The sequence below is a fragment of the Rana temporaria genome, chromosome 4 (assembly GCF_905171775.1).
Source record: "Rana temporaria chromosome 4, aRanTem1.1, whole genome shotgun sequence".
NCBI lineage: Eukaryota > Metazoa > Chordata > Amphibia > Anura > Ranidae > Rana > Rana temporaria.
The window spans coordinates 404,212,429-404,232,656 of record NC_053492.1 but is presented as its reverse complement, the minus strand read 5'-3'; the positions used below and the strand labels follow the sequence as shown (position 1 = coordinate 404,232,656).

General features: G+C 44.6%; 1 protein-coding gene across 3 annotated transcripts in view; it reads right to left on the bottom strand.

Annotated features, from left to right (window-relative positions):
* Nucleotides 1–20,228, bottom strand: part of AFTPH (aftiphilin) — a 94,035-nt gene that overhangs the window by 40,655 nt on the left and 33,152 nt on the right. For all 3 annotated transcript variants that reach the window (XM_040351232.1, XM_040351233.1, XM_040351235.1), the window contains exon 2: nucleotides 17,163–18,930. In XM_040351232.1, the coding sequence (XP_040207166.1) occupies nucleotides 17,163–18,896 (1,734 nt within the window). In that variant the 5' untranslated portion in view covers nucleotides 18,897–18,930. The remainder of the gene's footprint in view (nucleotides 1–17,162; nucleotides 18,931–20,228) is intronic.

The window sequence follows — 20,228 nt, the reverse complement described above, 5'->3', positions numbered from 1 at the left end:
GCTGTTAAGTCAAGCGCTTGTCTACCACCCGTCGTCATATGACAGCGGGACAAAGACTCTCTCGTTCTGGGTGGACATCATATGACGTTGCGCCTTCCCGAGCCACTAGGGGGCACACGCACGCTGCGTCACTGGGAACCCGATGCGCATGCTTGGCGGCCGCGATGTCCGCCGGGCACCCGCGATTGCCCAGTAACCTAGCAGGACCGTGGATCTGTGTGTGTAAACACACAGGCCCGGATTCTCAGTGGAGATACGACGGCGTATCTCCAGATACGCCGTTGTATCTCTGCGTTGCGCCGTCGTATCTATGCGCCTGATTCTTAGAATCAGTTACGCATAGATATCTGTTAGATCCGACAGGCTTAAGTCTCTTACGCCGTCGGATCGTAACTGCATTTTTACGCTGGCCACTAGGTGGCGCTTCCGTCGAGTTCCGCGTTGAGTATGCAAATTAGCTAGATCTGCGAATTCCCAAACGTACGCCCGGCCGACGCAGTAAAGTTACACCGTTTACGTTAGGCTTTTCCCGGCGTATAGTTGCCCCTGCTATATGGTGGCATAAGTGCGGCGTAACAATGTTAAGTATGGCCGTCGTTCCAGCGTCAAAATTTGAAAAAGTTACGTCGTTTGCGTAAGTCGTCCGTTAATGGGGCTGGACGTCATTTACGTTCACGTCGAAACCAATGACGTCCTTGCGGCGTACTTTGGAGCAATGCACACTGGGAAATTCCACAGACGGCGCATGCGCTGTTCGGGAAAAACGTCAATCACGTCGGGTCACAGTGCATTTACATAAGACACGCCCCCCTGATCCAAATTTGAATTAGGCGGGCTTACGCCGGCCGATTTACGCTACGCCGCAACTTACGGAGCAAGTACTTTGAGAATACAGCACTTGCCCGTCTAAGTTGCGGCGGCGTAACGTAAATCGGATACGTTACGCCGCCGCAGAGATACGCCGCTGGACGTGAATCTGGGCCACAGATCCTTGTCCTGTCAGGGAGAGACCGATGGTGTAACCCTTGTACATAGGTACACGATCTGTCACCTCCCCCCACAGTAAGAATCACTCCCTAGGTAACACATTAACCCCTTGATTGCCCCTAGTGTTATCTCCTTTCCTGCCAGTCATATTTATACAGCAATCAGTGCATTTTTACAGCACGGATCGCTGTATAATTGTGAATGGTACCAAAAATGTGTCAAAAGTGTCCGATGTTTCCGCCACAATATTGCAGTCATGATAAAAAAAAACACAGATCGCCGCCATTACTAGTAAAAAAAGTGAAAGTGCCCGGTATTGAAGTGGTTAAAGATCTGCAGAATTCATTCATAATGGTGCACACAGGCAAATCTCTTTTGCAACAACAGCCAGTTAGCTGGAGGATCAGCAAAACGATTTACCAACATCATCGAAGCTCTTGCAGACCATCAGCATCCACACACAGCTTGAATATCTTGCATGGAATGACTCGATAACAGGCCTGATATTACAACACATTGACAAAGCGTTAAAGAGCTGAGAAAAAATACATTCCCCTCTGGGTGATGATCTATGTACGTTGCAAGGATTTTAACAGATTGCCGACCAGTTCGCACAGATATACTGCAGCCAGTTAGCAGCGCTGCGTGAAACGCTGTACCTGTACGGCGTCTCGCGCTGGAGCACATTGCTGCCGCTGAGGGAGCATATCCGTGGGTCGGGTGGACTCCATGTCCGCCGATGGCCTGCAATCGCCTAGTACAGAGGCAGAACGGGGATCTGCCAGTGTAAACAAACGGATCCCCGTTCTGACAGGGGACATGTCAGAGATCTTCTGTTCCCAGTGAGCTTATCCCCCCTACAGTTAGAACACACCCAGGGAACACACTTATCCCCTTGATCGCCCTCCTAGTGTTAACCCCTTCCCTGCCAGTGTCATTTTTACATTGATCAGTGAATTTTTATAGCACTGATCATTGTAATAATCTCACTGGTCACCAAGTGTAATTTTGGGTCACATTTGTCTGCCGTAATGTCGCAGTCCAGCTTAAAATCGCTGCCATTACTAGTAAAAAAAAAAAAAAGTCCCTAATCTATCTCATAGTTTGTAGACGTGATAACTTTTGCGCAAATCAATCAATATACGCCTATTTTTTTATTTTTTTTTAACAAAAATATGTAGAATATATATCGGCCTAAACTGATGGATAAATTCGTTTTTTATATATTTTTTGGATATGTATTATAACAAAAAGTAAAACAAAATATTTTTTTTCAAAATTGTTGCGCTTTATTTATGGCGCAAAAATTAAAACCGCAGGAGGTGATCAAATAGCACCGAAAGAAAGTGGCATTTGTGGGTAAAAAGGACGTCAATTTTGTTTGGGTACAGCATCGCACGACCACGCAATTGTCAGTTAAAGCGGCGCAGTGTCGTATTGCAAAAAAAGGCCGGTCATATGGGGGGCAAATCCTTCCGGGGCTGAAGTGGTTAAACTTTGTTACAGATTCCTGCCTTTTGTTATTCTAAAGGAATAGCCGTTTATTTTACTGTGTCCATGTGCCAAGCGAACCTGTATGGGAGTGGTTTTGAAATTATTAGGAGATGCACCAAAATTTCAGCAGCCGAAACATACTGGCTGAAAATGGTGCCATCGGCATTTTGCCGATAAAGAAAAAGGTGCCGATAATGGCACCAAAAACGCACGCGATTTTACCATGCTTATGGTGCGTTTTTTATAGGTCATGTGAATCAAAACCCACATCAAAAAACGTAACAGGTGTGTCATTAATATGTTTTTATTGCATTTCAACAGAGAGGTAATTTTTGGTGCTTTTTTTTTTTAACTGACTAAATCGCAGCAGCAAGATTTTTAACACCACAACAGAAGCGCAACGGACCAGTGTGAAGACATACATAGAATTTAAAGGGTTGCATTTTTCTTAAGCTTTTCTTACGCTAAATGTGACAATAATGGGCGACAAATTCATATTCATTTAACCACTTTAATACCAGGCACTTACGCACCTTCCTGCCCAAGCCAATTTTCAGCTTTCAGCGCTGTCGCAATTCGAATGACAAATGCGCGGTCATACTACACTATACCCAAACATTTTTTATCATTTTGTTCCCACAAATAGAGCTTTCTTATGGTGGTATTTGATCACCTCTGCGATTTTTATTTTTTGCGCAACAACTAAAAAATTTTTTTTATTTAAGTTTGTTTTCTTCTTCAATTACGGGCACTGATAAGGTGGCAATGATGGGCACCGATGAGGTGGCACTGATGGGTGGGCACTGATGGGTGGGCACTGATGGGCATCACTTGTTTTATATTTTTGCCAGTCAGTGCCCATGTGTGGGCACTGATTGGCATCTATTGTGAATGTTTTAACATGTGGATGGCCATGGGGTACATACCTGGCCATCCACATGTTGCCCCCTTCCCTGGTGGTCCTGGTGGCTTCCCTGGTGGTCCAGTGTGGGCATCCGCAGGGGCTACGCTGATAAAGAATCAGCATATACCCCCCCTTTCAAGAGAGCCGCCAATCGGCTCTCCTCTACATGCGACTGTCAGACAAGAGTGAGGAAGAGCCGATCAACGGCTCTTCCTGTTTACATCGTGATCAGCCGTGATTGGACACGGCTGATAACGTGGTAAAGAGCCTCCACCGGAGGCTCTTTACTAAGATCGGAGATGCAGGGTGTCAAACTGACACCCCGCATCTATGATTGTCGCGCTGTGCGCCCCCACGGCCGTGCGCCGGCATGTTAATCTGCTTGACGTCAATAGACGTCCAGTCAGAATAACAGAACCACTTTCCGGACGTCAATTTACTATTGACCGGGCGGGAAGTGGTTAAATACAGGGTATGAATTAAAAAGTCGAATATACAGTCCTGATCAAAAGTTTAAGACCACTTGAAAAATGGCAAAGAATCATATTTTACATTGTTGGATCTTAACCTCCCTGGCGGTATGATTCTGTCTGGAATTACGTACCAAAAGCGGTACAATTATTTTGCAAGGAAATTTGGCGTTTTATACTGTAGGTCTGTAATTTTTAGAAATAACTCACTTAAATCTGACCAAGCAAGAGTCTTGTAGGCATCCCGGGTATGATTTTTTTTTTAAAACAAAATTATAAATTATAATATAATAAATAATTATAAATAATTATAACAACAAATAATAATATAATTATAATAAAAATTATTCAATAATGTAATCAACTCAAAATCACTGAAATTTGCAGTTGCAGAATTGTCGCTGTCATTTTTTTTTTTTTTTTATGATGAATTTCCCCACAAATCGCTATCGCACATTTCTGCAAGTGATTATAATTTATTATCGCTGTTTTCTAGCTGATCTAAAACCATTTTTGACATAAAGGGACACTTTTGGACAATCTACAGTTTTTAGGCAGAAATTACATTTTTTATTTTTATAAAAGTACATGTAGGGCACTGGGCAGACCACTAGGGACAAGGGGGGTGTGTATTTTTTACATACAGTACTGTAATCTACAAGATTACAGTATACTGTATGTAAAGTGTTTGTTTACTTTTTTGAAATTGGCGCCGTTCTCCGCTCCCGTGCGTCGTAACGTCGCAGGGAACGGAGATCGGCGGCACACGGGGAGACTGTGAATCAAGCGAGGAGGTCCCGCTCGCTCACACAGCGGGGTGGCATCGCTGGATCCAGGGACAAGGTGAGTAACTTGCCTGTGGATCCAGCAAAAGGTAAGCCGCGCCGCTGCACGTCCACCCCGAGCGTGACTCGGGGATACCGATCCTAACATTGAAAACCAACCCCGAGTCACGCTCGGGGTTTACCGCCAGGGAGGTTAACAAGGTTCCAAGTAGAGCTTCAACATGCCACAAGAAGAAATGAGAGTGAGACAAAACATTTTTTGAGCATTCAATTAATTGAAAGTAACGATTAAACTGAAACAGGCTTCTTTTCAGCTGATCAAAAGTTTAGGACCACATGCCTTTAAAAGGCCAAATCTGTACAAAGATGTGGATTCATTGTCATTTTCTGTCAGGTAGTCACACGTTGTGATGGCAAAGGCAAAAAAACTCCCTTTTTGAACGTGGTCGGGTTTCTGAACTGCATAAGCAGGGTCTCTCACAGCCCACCATCGCTGCTGAGGTGGGACGCAGTAAGACAGTCATTTGGAATTTCTTAAATGATCCTGAGGGTTATGGAACAAAAAAGTCAAGTGGAAGACCCAAAAAAATGTCACCAGCACTGAGCCGGAGGATCCAATTGGCTGTCCGTCAAGACACTGGATGATCCTCGACTCAAATTAAGGCCCTTACTGGTGCTGACTGCAGCCCCATAACCATCAGACGGCATCTGAGACTGAAGGGCTTCAAAAACAAAAAACTTCTTCAAAAACCTCGTCTCCTGGAACGCCACAGAACTGCTCGTTTGGACTTTGCAAGAGTGCACCAAACATGGGACATTTAAAGGTGGAAGAAAGTTTTATTCTCTGATGAGAAAAAATGTAACCTTGATGGTCCTGATGGTTTCCAACGTTACTGGCATGACAAGCAGATCCCACGAGATGTTTTCTACGCGCCACAGTGGAGGGGGCGCCATAATGGTCTGGGGTGCTTTTTCCTTCAGTGGAACAATGGAGCTTCAGGAAGTGCAGGGGCGTCAAACGGCCGCTGGCTATGTCCAGATGTTACAGAGAGCATTCCTCATGACTGAGGGCCCTCGTCTGTGTGGTAACGACTGGGTTTTTCAACAGGACCACGCTACAGTACACAATGCCCGCAGGACAAGGGACTTCTTTCAGGAGAAGAACATCACTCTTTTGGCCCATCCTGCGTGTTCCCCTGATCTAAATCCAATTGAGAACCTTTGGGGATGGATGGCAAGGGAAGTTTACAAAAATGGACAACAGTTCCAGACAGTAGATGGCCTTCGTGCGGCTGTCTTCACCACTTGGAGAAATGTTCCCACTCACCTCATGGAAACGATTGCATCAAGCATGCCGAAACAAATTTTTGAAGTGATCAACAATAACGGCGGAGCTACTAATTACTGAGTTCATGTTTGGAAGTTGGATTTCTGTTTTGGGGGGGGGGGGGGGGTTTTAGTTTTTTTTGGAGGTGTGGTCCTAAACTTTTGATCAGCTGAAAAACAGCCTGTTTCAGTTTATTTGTTGTTTTCGTTAAATTGAATGCTCAAAAAATGTTTTGTCTCACTCTCATTTCTTCTTGTTGCATGTTGAAGCTCTACTTGGAACCTTGTTAAGATCCAACAATGTAAAATATGATTTTTTGCCATTTTTCAAGTGGTCTTAAACTTTTGATCAGGACTGTAATACAGTTAACACTATGGGGCGATCAAAGAGTTGTGTGTCCTAGGGAGGTGTTTATAACTGTGAGGGCAGTTTACTGACAGACTAGAGAGGCATCGCTGTTCCTAATCACTAGGAACAGTAGATCTCTCTCCTCTCCCTGACAGAACGGGGATCTGTCTGTTTATATTGACAGATCCCCTGTTCTATCTCTCTCAGGAGCGATCGCGGGTGCCCGGTGGACATCACAGCCGCCAGCCACATGCATCAGCTCCTACGTTACTCCGTCGGCTAGTGGTTAAAAAAAAAAATTGCATTTTCGGTTTTGGGCAAAGTGCATCCTGCATTTTCGCTACCAACATTTCCATTCAGTGCACCTTTAAGAATTATCAATCGGCTGCCGCACCTGCAGGGGCCTTATGAGGAAATTGTCAGGATCTGTTACCCTTTGCTTCATGCATACAGGTTTGTTGTAAACGCTGTTCCTCCAATAGGAGAAAATCAGCATTAAAAACTCACCTAAGCTGCATTTGGTGTTTGAGAGTTTATTTCATTGGCCAGAATTTGAATTTATTTTGACCACTGAAATGAATAAATGCTGAAGTGCTATGCGCATCTAGGAGTTCATGCGCTTTTATGTGCTTTTTGCATTTTTTTTATGCCTAAAAGCTCCTCTCCTGAATTCAGTAGAGGAGCTTTGAAACTCTGCTGCTCCTAAACTCCTCTAAAAGCCTATGTGTGCATAGGCTTTTACTGAGATGAGTTCAGGGGCTGTGACAAAAAAAAAATGCCTAAATGTGAGTTTAGGGGTAGCAGTGTGCACAAGGCCCAAGACTTGATTTTCCTTTGGGAGTATCCCACAAAAATTTAAATTTTTGTTGCAGGGGATACCAAAAATCTGACTTGTATCTTAGTGCAGTCTTCTGGTAAAATCAGTGAGCAAATCACAGAAGCAGAAAGACATTTTTAGGGGGGATTCTCTGTGTACAGAATGCCTCCAGGTAGCTATATTGCATTTTACAGAAAATGACTTTGCTGCAGATTGAAAAGGAAAGGTAAGTTTGAAAACATTCAATTACAATATGACTCGAGTCAACGATTATATACGTTATGTGTGTATTCAACAATAAGGATGCCTACATAATCTGTATTTCAGAATATACTATGTACCTCCTGATGAAGATGTTGAAACACGTTGAGTTGTTTTTCAGGCTGATATTGAAGACATCCTTTTAGATGGAATACAAACATGACTTATATAACCATTGATGTATTTAAATTCAATCTTTTATACTGTATGTAGGGCATATAATTTTAAAGTTCTGTAAAAAAAGAAAACTATTTTATTGTGGTTTGGTACTTATAAAAATACCTATTCCATATTTTTTGATTATACTTTATTAGGGAGGAGGTACCACCAATAATTTTTGTTTGAACAAGATCACAACTGTATATGCTAGTTTACTTTTTTTATTTGCTAATCTTTTTTCCTCCATGAAAGTGGAGTTACCCTTTAAAGAATGGTAATGTTTACCAGCCCTATACTACCTGATTATTTCCTTTTAATTTTCCTGGCTTCAGTCATGTCAGTAGTAAAAGCCATTTTCTGGTTTACTTTACATTGAGCATAAAGAAATAATCTGCATTACATTAAAAAAGCAGAAGTGAGAAATCAGCTCAGGGTTTAAGAAAACATTTAAAATGCACAGATATTTGTCCATCTCACTACACATGCAGAAGTAAAAACTGACAAAGCAGAAGTCGAAGCAAAACGGAAAACCCACCAATCAAGTGAAAATGTAATTACATGTAACTCAATAATAAAATGTTGTATTTGTATTTAGGGAAGCCAAGGCATAATACCGACACTGCCCCATCTGTTTTTCCTGGTCATCTGGTGGACTGGATTGTGCCCCAGTGTCTCGGGCTCATGATTTACTACTTGGTTACATGTCTAAGGCTGGGTTCTCACCCAATACTGATGCGTCTCCCAGCAGGGGTCCTGTGCGTCCTTGTTCACCGTTATTTGCTGAATTCAGACCTGAAAACTGATCAAAAGACGCACATGGCTCCTGTGCAAATTTGCAATGCAAATATGTGAACCGGCTCCATAGAGCAGGGGTCCTCAAACTACGCCCCACATGCGGCCCACCAAGGACCTTTATCCGGCCCACCGCAAAGTTTGGGTGTGCTGTGATAAACGTCCCGCCCTCCTCCTAGTGTGATAGATGCAGTGTTCTGTCTATCACATGAGCTAGTCTAGGAGGAGGGCGGGACTACCATCACAGCGCACACAAAGTTTTTAGTGAGCTTCTGACACAGCAGGAGATTCCGGTGCACACACTGACTGGTGAGACATTGTTTGGCGCAGTAATGCTGAAATGGTGAGGGGGGCTTGTAATGATGGTGGTGGGCTGCAATGGTGAGGGGGCTTGTAATGATGGTGGGGGGCTTGTAATGGTGAGGGGGCTTGTAATGATGGTGGGGGGGCTTGTAATGATGGTGGGGGGGGCTTGCAATGATGGTGGGGGGGGGCTTGCAATGATGGTGAGGGGGGCTACAATGAGGGCACAGTAAGGCGGCAGTGACGGTAAGGCTGCAATGATGGTGAGGTGGCAATGATGGGCACGGTGAGGTGGCATGGATGGGCATGGGTTGAGGGACTTTGTGTTTTTTTTTGGCAGGGGGGGTGGCATTGAAGGACCCAGCCCTCTAACGGTCTGAGGGACAGTGAACTAGCCCTCCGTTTAAAAAGTTTGAGGACCCCTGCCATAGAGAGTCAGTCAAAACCTCCTATTGCTAATTGGATCAATTCGCATAGGTGTGAACCCCAGCCTAAAAGCAACTACAATTTGTCACATATCCCGTGCTGCTGGTGAACAGACCAAGCACTGAGTATTTGCTGCCCTATCCATTAACAAGGAAGCTGGGCGTTACATGGTACATGGGAAGATTAATTAACCACTTCCATACAGGGCACGTATACACCTTCCAGCCCAGACCAATTTTTAGCTTTCAGCGCTGTTGCACTTTGAATGACAATTGCGCGGTCGTGCTACACACTGTACACAAACAACATTTTTATCATTTTGTGCCCACAAATAGAGCTTTCTTTTGGTGGTATTTGATCACCTCTGGGATATTTATTTTCTGCAAAAAAAATAAAAAAAATGACTGAAAATTTAGAAAAAAAAAAGTATTTTTTTGTTTCTGTTATAAAACATTGTAAATAAGTATGTTTTCTCCTTCACTGATGGTACTGCACTGACGGGCACTGATAAGGCGGCACTGATGGGCACCGATGAGGTGGCACTGATGTGGTGGCATTGATAGGCACTAATATGCGGCACTGATGGGCGGCACGGATGGGCACTGATAGGCGGCATGGATGGGCTTGGATAGGCACGGATAGGTGGCACGGATGGGCACAGATAGGTGGCACAGATGGGCACAGATAGGCGGAACGGACGGGCACGGATAGGCGGCACGGACTGGCACGGATAGGCGGCACGGACGGGCACGGATAGGCGGCACGGATAGGCGGCACGGACGGGCACGGATAGGCGGCATGGATTGCCACTGATAGGCGGCATGGATGGGCACTGATAGGCGGCATGGATGGGCACTGATAGGCGGCATGGATGGGCACTGATAGGCGGCATGGATGGGCACTGATAGGCGGCATGGATGGGCATAGATGGGCACTATTGTATGTGTTGTACTAATAGATGCCAATCAGTGCCAAACAATGCCTGCCAATCAGTGATGCCCATTGTGGGCACTGATTAGCATCCATTGCGGCACTGATTGGCATCCATTTTGTGTGTCCTCCTCATCCCTGGTGGTCTAGGGTGGCATCCTTTTTTTTTTCCACTGGTGGTCTATATGCCCATCCCTGGTGGTCCAGTGGGCATCCTCGGGGGGGGGGGGGGCTGTGCTGATGATTGATCAGCACAAACCCCCCCTGTCACAGGAGCAGCCGATCGGCTCTCTTCTACTCGCATCTGACAGACGCGAGTGAGGAAAAGCCGATTACCGGCTTTTCCTATTGACATTGTGATCAGCCGTGATTGGACACGGCTGATCACGTGGTAAAGAGTCTCAGTGAGAGACTTTTTACCTTGATCGGTGTTGCGGGGTGTCAGACTTGCCGACCAGCCGCCGCAGTTTTACTGCGGCATCATGGCTCGGCTGGGCGAAACAAGGTTATGTTACATCGCTTCGGCCTGTGGCCACTAGGGGCGTGCGTCCACTGCTCGCCCCCAGAGCTGATGCAAGTGCCTGGCAGGCGCGATGACCGTCGGGCACACGCGATCGCTTGTAACACAACGAGAACCAGGATGTGTGTGTGTGTAAACACCCAGATCCCAATTCTTTTAGGGGAGAAATTACTAGGGGAAATGACAGATCGCTGTTCATACTTTGTATAAACAGCGATCTGTCATTTCCCCTAGTAAATCCCACCCTCCCTTCTTTACTGCCGTTGGGCCATCTATATAATCATCCCATTATATCTTTATTCTGGATATGTTTCATGGCCCAGATCATTTGATTGTATGGGTTCACCCCTCTGTATTATATATGCCACTTCCACTATGTGTAAATAGTTTCTCTCCTCTCGGATGATTAGAACAGTTACTGTTGGTTCACCTTCACTGCCATTAGTCTTCTTGGGTACATCTAAAACATTTACCTTCATTGTTCCCCTATATTTTTGGGATCCGGCCGTGGCTTCTCTCTCTTTTTGGGGGATTTTAGCGTGTCCTTGGCCCCTGTGTCTGCCCCTTAGACTGGTATTTCATGGCTCTTTCTTGTACTGCCATATCTGTTGGTACCCCCTTTATAGTAAGGTCCTGAAGAAGCTACAACTTATTGCCATGCCGAGAGAAAGGTACCCCAGATTAGGGTTCACCTCCCCGTTTTTAATAATCTTTTGTATACATTTTGAAATGTGCATAATAAAAGGTTATACAATTGTTTTAGAGATAGATATCTCATGGTGTGCCCCTAAAGTCTGGTCCCGGGCTGTACAAGGGTTTCAAAAATCTGTCAGTTTTTGTACCAAGTTAGTTTTCAATTTTCCTTCTAATTTGATTCCACAGTGTTCTTTATCTTGGCTTCATATTAAAAACAATGCCCTCCTGAATCTTATTCACCCCCTTGAGGTATTTAAAGGCTTAAATTAGGTCTAGCCTTTCCCTTCTTTCCTCCAGGCTGTACAGATCAAGTTTCTCAAGTCTTTCCTGATCGGTTTTAGCAGCAGGAATTTTACACTCGTGTCTAAAATCTGGCATGCGGTGTGGTGGTAAGGAAATGTAAGACTTAGGCCTCAGGTAATCACAAAACCCTAACCCTGATAGTTGGAAGCGAGCGAGGGTTGGATGGCCGGAGGCAGGGCTCGACAAGTCCCGGTCGCCATGGCGACTAGAAATAGCGTCCTGGCGACTTGAAGGTGGGCAAAAAAAATAAATAAAACATTTTGTTCCATAGGACCGGCGCTCCGCAGACTAGGCCGAAGCCGCGGCCTCGCCTAAAACATCCTGCCCGCAGCTCGCCGCGATCCTGGGAAAAGTCCAGCGGGAAACAGTTAATTTTAAGGACACCTAGCAACCAATGTACTTGAGGTAGCTTCTGATGCACAGCCTGACCAGCCAACTCAGTAAGTGAGTCTTCAGGGACAAGATAAGCGCAGAGGCAATGTCAACAGCTTTGGAGCTGGAAAATACCCTGCAGCTCACAACTTGTTACCAGAATAGAGTCTGTAAGGCTCTCTAGCAAAACCAAGTGCCCGAAGGTCACTTCCAGGCTAATCCCACAATGTGCAGCCCAACAGGATACAGATGCAACTTCAAAAGGATGCACGTGTCAGATAGCTAAAATGGGAGATAGAAAGCTCTAGCAGCAGTGTAGAAGAGTCTTGATTGAAGATAAAAGTGTTGAAGATTGCTGGTTATCCTCGCATGGTCTACAGGTTTTTTTTTTTGCTTGCCATTGTCCAAAAGGTGAAAGACATCCTGAGTCTCTCAATAATCATGAAAGAAAAAAGGAAAAAGTGAGTCAATCTGGAACTTTTAGAAGTACATAAAACTTCTGAAATCCTGTCCTGTAAGGCCCCGTACAGACGAGAGGATCTATCCGCTGGGATTGATCCGCGGATCAGTTCCAGCGGATAGATCCGGTCGTGTGGAGGCCCGAGCGGACAATTTTCGGAGGATAAAAATCCAGCCGACGGATTCCCAGCGGATAAAAATTTTGTAGCATGCTACAAAATCTATCCGCTGGGATCCAGTCCAGCGGACTGATCCAGTCGTCTACACAGACTCACCGGATCAGTCCGTCCGCTCCCATCCCTCGCATGCGTCGTAATGATTCGACGCATGCGTGGAAGTGTTTACCTTCCATCGTCGCGCACGTCGCCGCGTCATCGTCGCAGCGACACGTGACCGCGGATGTTTTCCGTGCGGATTTTGATCCGATGGTGTGTACAAGCCATCGGATCAAAATCCGGAGGAGGAATGTCCGCTGGAAACGGTCCGGCGGACCGTTTCCAGTGGATAACCCCTCATCTGTACGAGGCCTCAGATCAGTGGGCAGATTTAATTATCTTTGCAAACCCTGTCCTGTTGTCTTAAAGCTATACCTTTGTTGTGGACACATTAACCACTTAAGACCCGGACCAAAATGCAGCTAAAAGGACCTTGCCCCTTTTTGCGATTCGGCACTGCGTCGCTTTAACTGACAATTGCGCGGTCATGCGACGTGGCTCCCAAACAAAATTGGCGTCCTTTTTTCCCCACAAATAGAGCTTTCTTTTGGTGGTATTTGATCACCTCTGCAGTTTTAATTTTTTTGCGCTATAAACAAAAATGGAGCGACAATTTTGAAAAAAATTCAATATTTTTTACTTTTTGCTATAATAAATATCCCCCAAAAATATATATATAAAAAAAAATGTTTTCCTCAGTTTAGGCCGATACGTATTCTTCTACCTGTTTTTGGTAAAAAAAAAAAAAAAAAAATCGCAATAAGCGTTTATCGGTTGGTTTGCGCAAAATTTATAGCGTTTACAAAATAGGGGATAGTTTTATTGCATTTTTATAATTTTTTTTTTTTTTTTACTACTAATAGCGGCGATCAGCGATTTTTTTGTGACTGCGACATTATGGCGGACACTTCAGACAATTTTTACACATTTTTGGGACCATTGTCATGTTCACAGCAAAAAATGCATTTGAAATGCATTGTTTACTGTGAAAATGACAATTGCAGTTTGGGAGTTAACCACAGGGGGCGCTGATGGGGTTATGTGTGACCTGAAGTGTGTTTACAACTGTAGGGGGGTGTGGCTGTAGGTGTGACGTCATCGATTGTGTCCCCCTATAAAAGGGATCACACGATAGATGACGCCGCCACAGTGAAGAACGGGGAAGCCGTGTTTACACACAGCTGTCCCCATTCTTCAGCTCCGGGGACCGATCGTGGGACTCCAGCGGCGATCGGGTCTGCGGGTCCCCGCAGCTTCGGACCGGGTTGCGCGTGCCCACGACTGGACAATAGCACAGCAAGTACCTGTACGTGCATGTGCCCAGCCGTGCCATTCTGCCGACGTATATGTGCAGGAGGCGGTCTTTAAGTGGTTAAATTCATTCAGGAGTTGCTCAGTCTAAGGCCCCTTATACACAAGGTGGGTTCCATTGCAGTCTGCTTGCTCAGCTGAGACTCTGTCCGCTGATCTCCACTGAGCAGGCAGATGGCTGGTCTGTGTCTGATACGCTTATGCAGAGCGGACACAGATCCAGCCTGCTCTCCTCTATGGGCAGGAGGAAGTAAACAGACCACCTGTGCGTTTACTCACGACTGCCAATCAATCCACCAGACGGATGGTGGACACCTGCTATGACCAAAAAATGGGGGGTTCCCACTCTCCTGTTGGGTGTTTTCATTTTCTCCATATTATGGAGAAGGTAAAATAAGGGACTTGAACATTTAACATATAAAAAGGTTGGCAGAACACCCAAACAAAAACAGGAAAAGAGGAGCTCTCGCTGCTAGAGTATCCAAAATATAGATGCAAATAAATAAATCACTTTAACTATAAATAAATACTGTATCTGTTTTAAATGAACCGACCTTTAAATAAATCTTTAAAGCGGATCTCCACTCTAAAGTGGAGTCCCGCTGATCGGCACCCTCCCCCCCTCCGGTGTCACATTTGACACCTTTCAGGGGGGAGGGGGGTGCAGATACCTGTCTACAGACAGGTATCTGCACCCACTTCCGGCCCTACGATACGGGCAAAGGACGGGTTTTTTCCTTACCTTCCGTCCGTCCCCCGTTGTATGCTGGGAACACTCGGCTCCCAGCACACAGCGGGAGCCAATCGGCGGGCGCAGCGCGACTCGCGCATGCGCCGTAGGGAACCGGGCAGTGAAGCCGGAGCGCTTCACTTCCTGGTTCCCTCACCGTGGATGGAGGGGGGAGCAGCAGGGTGACGAGCGATCGGCTCGTCATCTGCTGCGATCACCGCTGGACTCCAGGACAGGTAAGTGTCCTTATATTAAAAGTCAGCAGCTGCAGTATTTGTAGCTGCTGGCTTTTAATATATTTTTTTAGTGGCACATCCGCTTTAAAGTAGATGTAAACCCTCCATACACCCAGTGAAGTGAACAGCCTCAGATGATACACAGAGATTAACCAAATCTCCCTATATAGGTTTTATATGTATATCTGCTGTCTTCACATTTATATACTGTTTAGAAAGTTTTTGTTAGGAGATTTTCTCTTCCTGGTTAACACAGAGTGTGATGTCTGGGCATACAGCCAAGATAGCTAACATTGCTGATTGGAGGAAAGGCACACACCCCCTGCTCATAGGCAGAGACTCTCAGAGCTGTTTTGTAATAGGACCTGCTCCCTGCTAATCTATGTTAGCAACCTCCTTTGACAAAAGATTCAGGCTTAGCTCATTGAAAAGAGATAACAAAATACTGCAGATATATGTGCCCAGCTCAAATTTCATGAACCGGGTTTACATCCACTTTAAAGCTTTCTTGCCTTGCCCAATTATACCAAAAACACAACAATTCTACTTCATATGCTACATAAAATCAGCAATTAAACTAAAATACCAAACTACAGCTAATATCTGCCAATATTTATGGATTTTCATCTCTATCATTTCTCCAAAGCACCTCTGATCCCTACATAAATACAAAACACCCCAGAGATTTTAGGGCCCAGGTTGTCAATAAACCTATAAAAGTAGCATTATCATCGTACCATTTTTTTCCCAGTTTATATTCCCTGCTGTCCAGTGATTCACACGGGACAAAAGGAACCTTTCACCACTTCATGAATGAAGATCCAACCCAAAATGCAGCGGTGCCCTTTGGTTGCCTTTGTCTGGCCCTTGAGGCATTGTTCCTGCCACTGACACCAACAATGGGGCGTAATTCCTGCCACTAACAAAAAATGGGACACTACTCCTCCCAACAACATCAACTATTCCCCCCCCCCCCCCCAATACTGGAAATATTTACTCCCAACAATAAAAGATGGCTACACTCCAGGATCAATTAAAATTCTTTAACTTCTTGAGACCCGGGCCACTGTAAAAAGACAGCCACAAGGTTGCTCTACAGGTCCAGGAGGCCGTCTTTTTATGACCTTGGCTCCTTCAGCCACTGGGGGGCGCGCGCGTTCCCGGCGCGTCACTGGGATGCCGATGCGCGTGCCTGGCGGCCGCTATGTCCGCCACGTACCCGCGATCGGCTGTTACACTGCCAAGGACATGGTCTCTGTGTTTAAAAACACAGAGATCCATGTTCTCTCAGGGAGAGGAGATCGATGCTGTGTCCCTTGTACATAGGGACAAAGATCGGTCACCTTCCCTAGTCAGTCCCCTCCCCCCTCAGTAAGAATCACTCCCAGGGAACACATTTAACCCCTTCCTCGCCCCCTAGTGTTAACCCCTTCCCTGCCAGTCACATTTATACAGTAATCAGTGCATAACATTTACAGCACTATTCGCTGTATAAATGTGAAGGGTCCCAAAAAATGTGTCAAAAGTGTCCGATGTGTCCGCCAAAATATATTGCAGTCCTGACAAAAATCGCAGGGAACCGCCATTACTAGTAAAAAAAAAAACCTTTTGCGCAACCAATCACTATACGCTTATTGCGATTTTTTTTTTTACCAAAAATATGTAGAAGAATACGTATCGGCCTAAACTGAGAAAAAAAAGATATATTTTTTTCTATAAAAAAAATTGGGATATTTATTATAGCAAAAAGTCAAAAATATTGTGTTTTTTTCAAAACTGTCGCTCTTTTTTTGTTTATAGCGCAACAAATAAAAAGCGCAGAGGTGATCAAATACCACCAGATGAAAGATCTATTTGTGGGGGGAAAAATGGCGTCAATTTTGTTTGGGAACCACCTTGCATGACCGCACAATTTTCATTCAAAGCGTGACAGTGCCGAAAGCTGAAATTTCGCCTGGGCAGGAAGGGGGTATATGTGCCCAGTAAGCAAGTGGTTAATATCCGAACAGCCCAAAGTGTTATAAACCTGCCTGTCTGTTCGGAACACTTGGGATGTTTGGATATTAAAGAATTTTGATTGATCCTGGAGTGCAGCCATCTCTTTCATTGTTGGTTGTATGCGGAGGTGAGCCGGGGCGGGCACCCATGAAATCATCAGGTTTCCTATTTCACCTGGACCAGCAAGTTCTTATGTTTGCATAATTCACTCCCACTGGGCACAATCCGTCTGAAGGACAGTAAACTCGCCCTTCCTTTAGAATGTTTGGGAGACCCCTGACATAAAGAATAAAACAAGTGCACATGTTTATTAAATTACCTGGAAGGAAAGTGTTGAATCTTCACAAATTAAACTTGACTCGGAGTCATGAAATGCAGGCAAGTCAACACTTTCTGAGTTTATGACCGGATCATCAGTACTAGAGGGCATATCTGTCCTAAAGGACTGCCAGTCATCAGACTTGGCCTGGGAATCTGTTTTCTTATCTTCAAACGCAGCCCACGATGAACCTTCCTCCTGGTCCTCCTCGAATGCATTCCATTCTGGAGGCTGTGGAAAACTGCCTGCCGTACCGAAGTCAGCAAACTCGTTCGAGTCTTGCACAGTACTCCAGTCTTCTTTTTTCTCTAAAGAAACAAAATGACCAAAGTCACTGAATTCATCCGTTTCCTCACTGGGCTTTTGCGGAGACTGTTCTTCAGCAACACTGGGCAATGACAGTTCTTCTGAATTTACGATCTGTTCTTCGTGAAAAGAGTCAATGTTTGTATCCTTAAAGTCACCAAAATCATCCTCCAACTCATTCATAGCCAAGTCTAAAGGTGCATGAAAGTGTGCATTATTTGAGTCGCTATTGTCCGTTAAAGGTGGAGGCGATTCTTCAGTAGCAGCATTAAAATCTCCAAACGAACTATCATACGAAATATTCCCAATATTGGTATTCTCATTTTCTTGATTTAAATCGAGCGCCAACTCTTTTCTATCCAGTGAATTTTCATGTGCTAAAGAACCATCACCATCAAAACTTTCTAACGCATCTTCATTATAACTTAGTGTAAGTCCAGGAGTTGTTTCGGTATCCGGTAAGTGCAAACTATCAGATATACTCGTTTCAGGTGCCATGGAAATAGGAATTGGAACACTGTCAAATGTTAGTGTATCTGGTTCTAAAGGAGGATCGACGGGTGATAAATCAGAGTCTATTCTGTCTTCAGAGACAGATTCATTAAGTACTTCCGTTGGAGCCAAGATGATTCCATCTTCATATCTACTCAATTTAGTATCAAGTTTAATACTTGGAGTCTGTTCTTCGCGCAAACCCATGTGTGCTTGCTGCTCTGTAACATCCGAGTCTACAGCGTCTTTACTTGAAAATGTGGCAAACGCTTCAAAATCATCACCAGGGCTGGGTGGTGAAAAGTCTATGCTTAAATCTGGACTATGAGAACGAATAGACTGAAATCCCTTTGAGTGCCCCATACTGTCGACATTTTGAAATCCCTGAGGGTTAGCAGAATCTACCACTGTAAACCCATTGGTTAGATTTTCTAGACTATGCATTTGCTCTCCATTACAAGTGCTTACCATTTGATCCTGGCCTCTAGATACCAAATCCGCATTGTCAATAGAAGAAACATGGGTTTCAGAGTTTAGCTGTGTTTCGATCTCCCCTGAGCTCCCTTTATTATCAAGTGCAGCATCATTGAACTGGGTGGTTTCATGGTTGGTGTTTGATTCAAACACGGATGAAAGTCCCTTCTTAGAACTACTGATTTCAGAGACGTTCTCACCAGCTTTAATCGAGGTAATGCTAGTAAAGTTATTTACAGAGCTATCGGTGTAATCGTGTATCGGCAAAAAGTGTTTTGATGGGATGAAGTCCTCTCGCCCTTTAGGAAAATTAACTGTATCAAAGTCCGCAAATCCCATTCCAGAGTTGCTGACTTCAGAGAATCCTCCAAACTCTCCAAACTCGTCATCTTCATCATCATCTGGGACACTGTCAAGAGGTGGCGGGGATGAAGAGTACATTCGGATAATCTCTGGTTCCATGCTGTATCGTTAGGAGTACAGAGAATTGTTACACCTGGGGGGGCGGAAAAAAAAAGTCATTAGTTTTGTTTCAACAGGTCAGCATTCAAAGTAATTATATTTTTTCCTAGTCCAAAAATAATGAATGCACTTGTACAACTAGGAAGACTCTACAGTAAACAACCTAAGGCTCCATGCACACTAGTCTTAACCAGTTAAGCTCTTTGGAAGTACTATGCAAGTCCAAAGAGTGAACCTTTGATCACAAGTGTGGGTTTTGTAGAGCCGACTCTCGGCTTCGAAATGAAAGTGATGTGACAGATCCATAGCCACGCTGTGTCCGCTCATCTCCCCCCCCCCCCCCCTCCCATGGGCAGGGGGGCATGCTTATCCCCCCCATGGTTCCCAGGCTGTCTCATGATTACCAACACCCAGGAACACATCTGCCAGCGGGGTGAGAGAGACTGCAGCGAGACCGAGGCAAATCCATGCCTTGATCTCACATGTAAACAATGAAACTGGAAGCAATGTCACCTCAAGTTTCATATGCACACTTTCCTGGCCAACACAGCCAGGAGACACATCTAACCAAGCCGATCTGTGCTTGGTTAGATGGTGTGAAGGGAAGGGGAGACACTGGCGTCTATTAGACCACTAATGTCTCCAAAAAGAGTACCTGTCACCTGCCCAATGCTATCACATAGGGTTTTATTAACCCCTTGTTATGGCAATCGCGTTAAATTATTATATATCTCTCTATCTATCACACACACACACACACACTTACAAAAAAATGCCAAAACCCCCACTGCCCCGCACACCAGCGCAAACGCAAGCCCAGGTTGCGTACGGGTATGTAAACTGCAGTCACACCACACATGTGACATATCGCCGAGAACCGCAGAGTGAGAACAATAATTCTAGCACAAGAGCTTCTAGTTAACTCGAAATTGATGACCTAGAACGTTTTTTAAATGCCTCACCTATGGCGATTTATGGGCCCCATCATTTTTGGCGATATCGCAGGCGCACCCAATTTTAAAACATGGAATGTTAGGGATCTATTTACATAATGTAACCTCGTCTTCTATATTTTAACCAAAAATGGGTATTATATGGTGTGGTTTTGCAATAATTTTTTTTTTTTTTTTTTACATAAAATTTGCATTTAATAAACAGTTGTGCAAGTATCACATCAAACAAACATTTGCAATGATCACCTTTTTACTCTACAGGGCCTATATAATGTTCTGGAGGTTTATGTAATTTTATTGTACATGTAGGCGACAAAGAAAAAAATTTGAATAAAAAATATAATAATAATAATAATAATAATAATAATAATGAAAATAA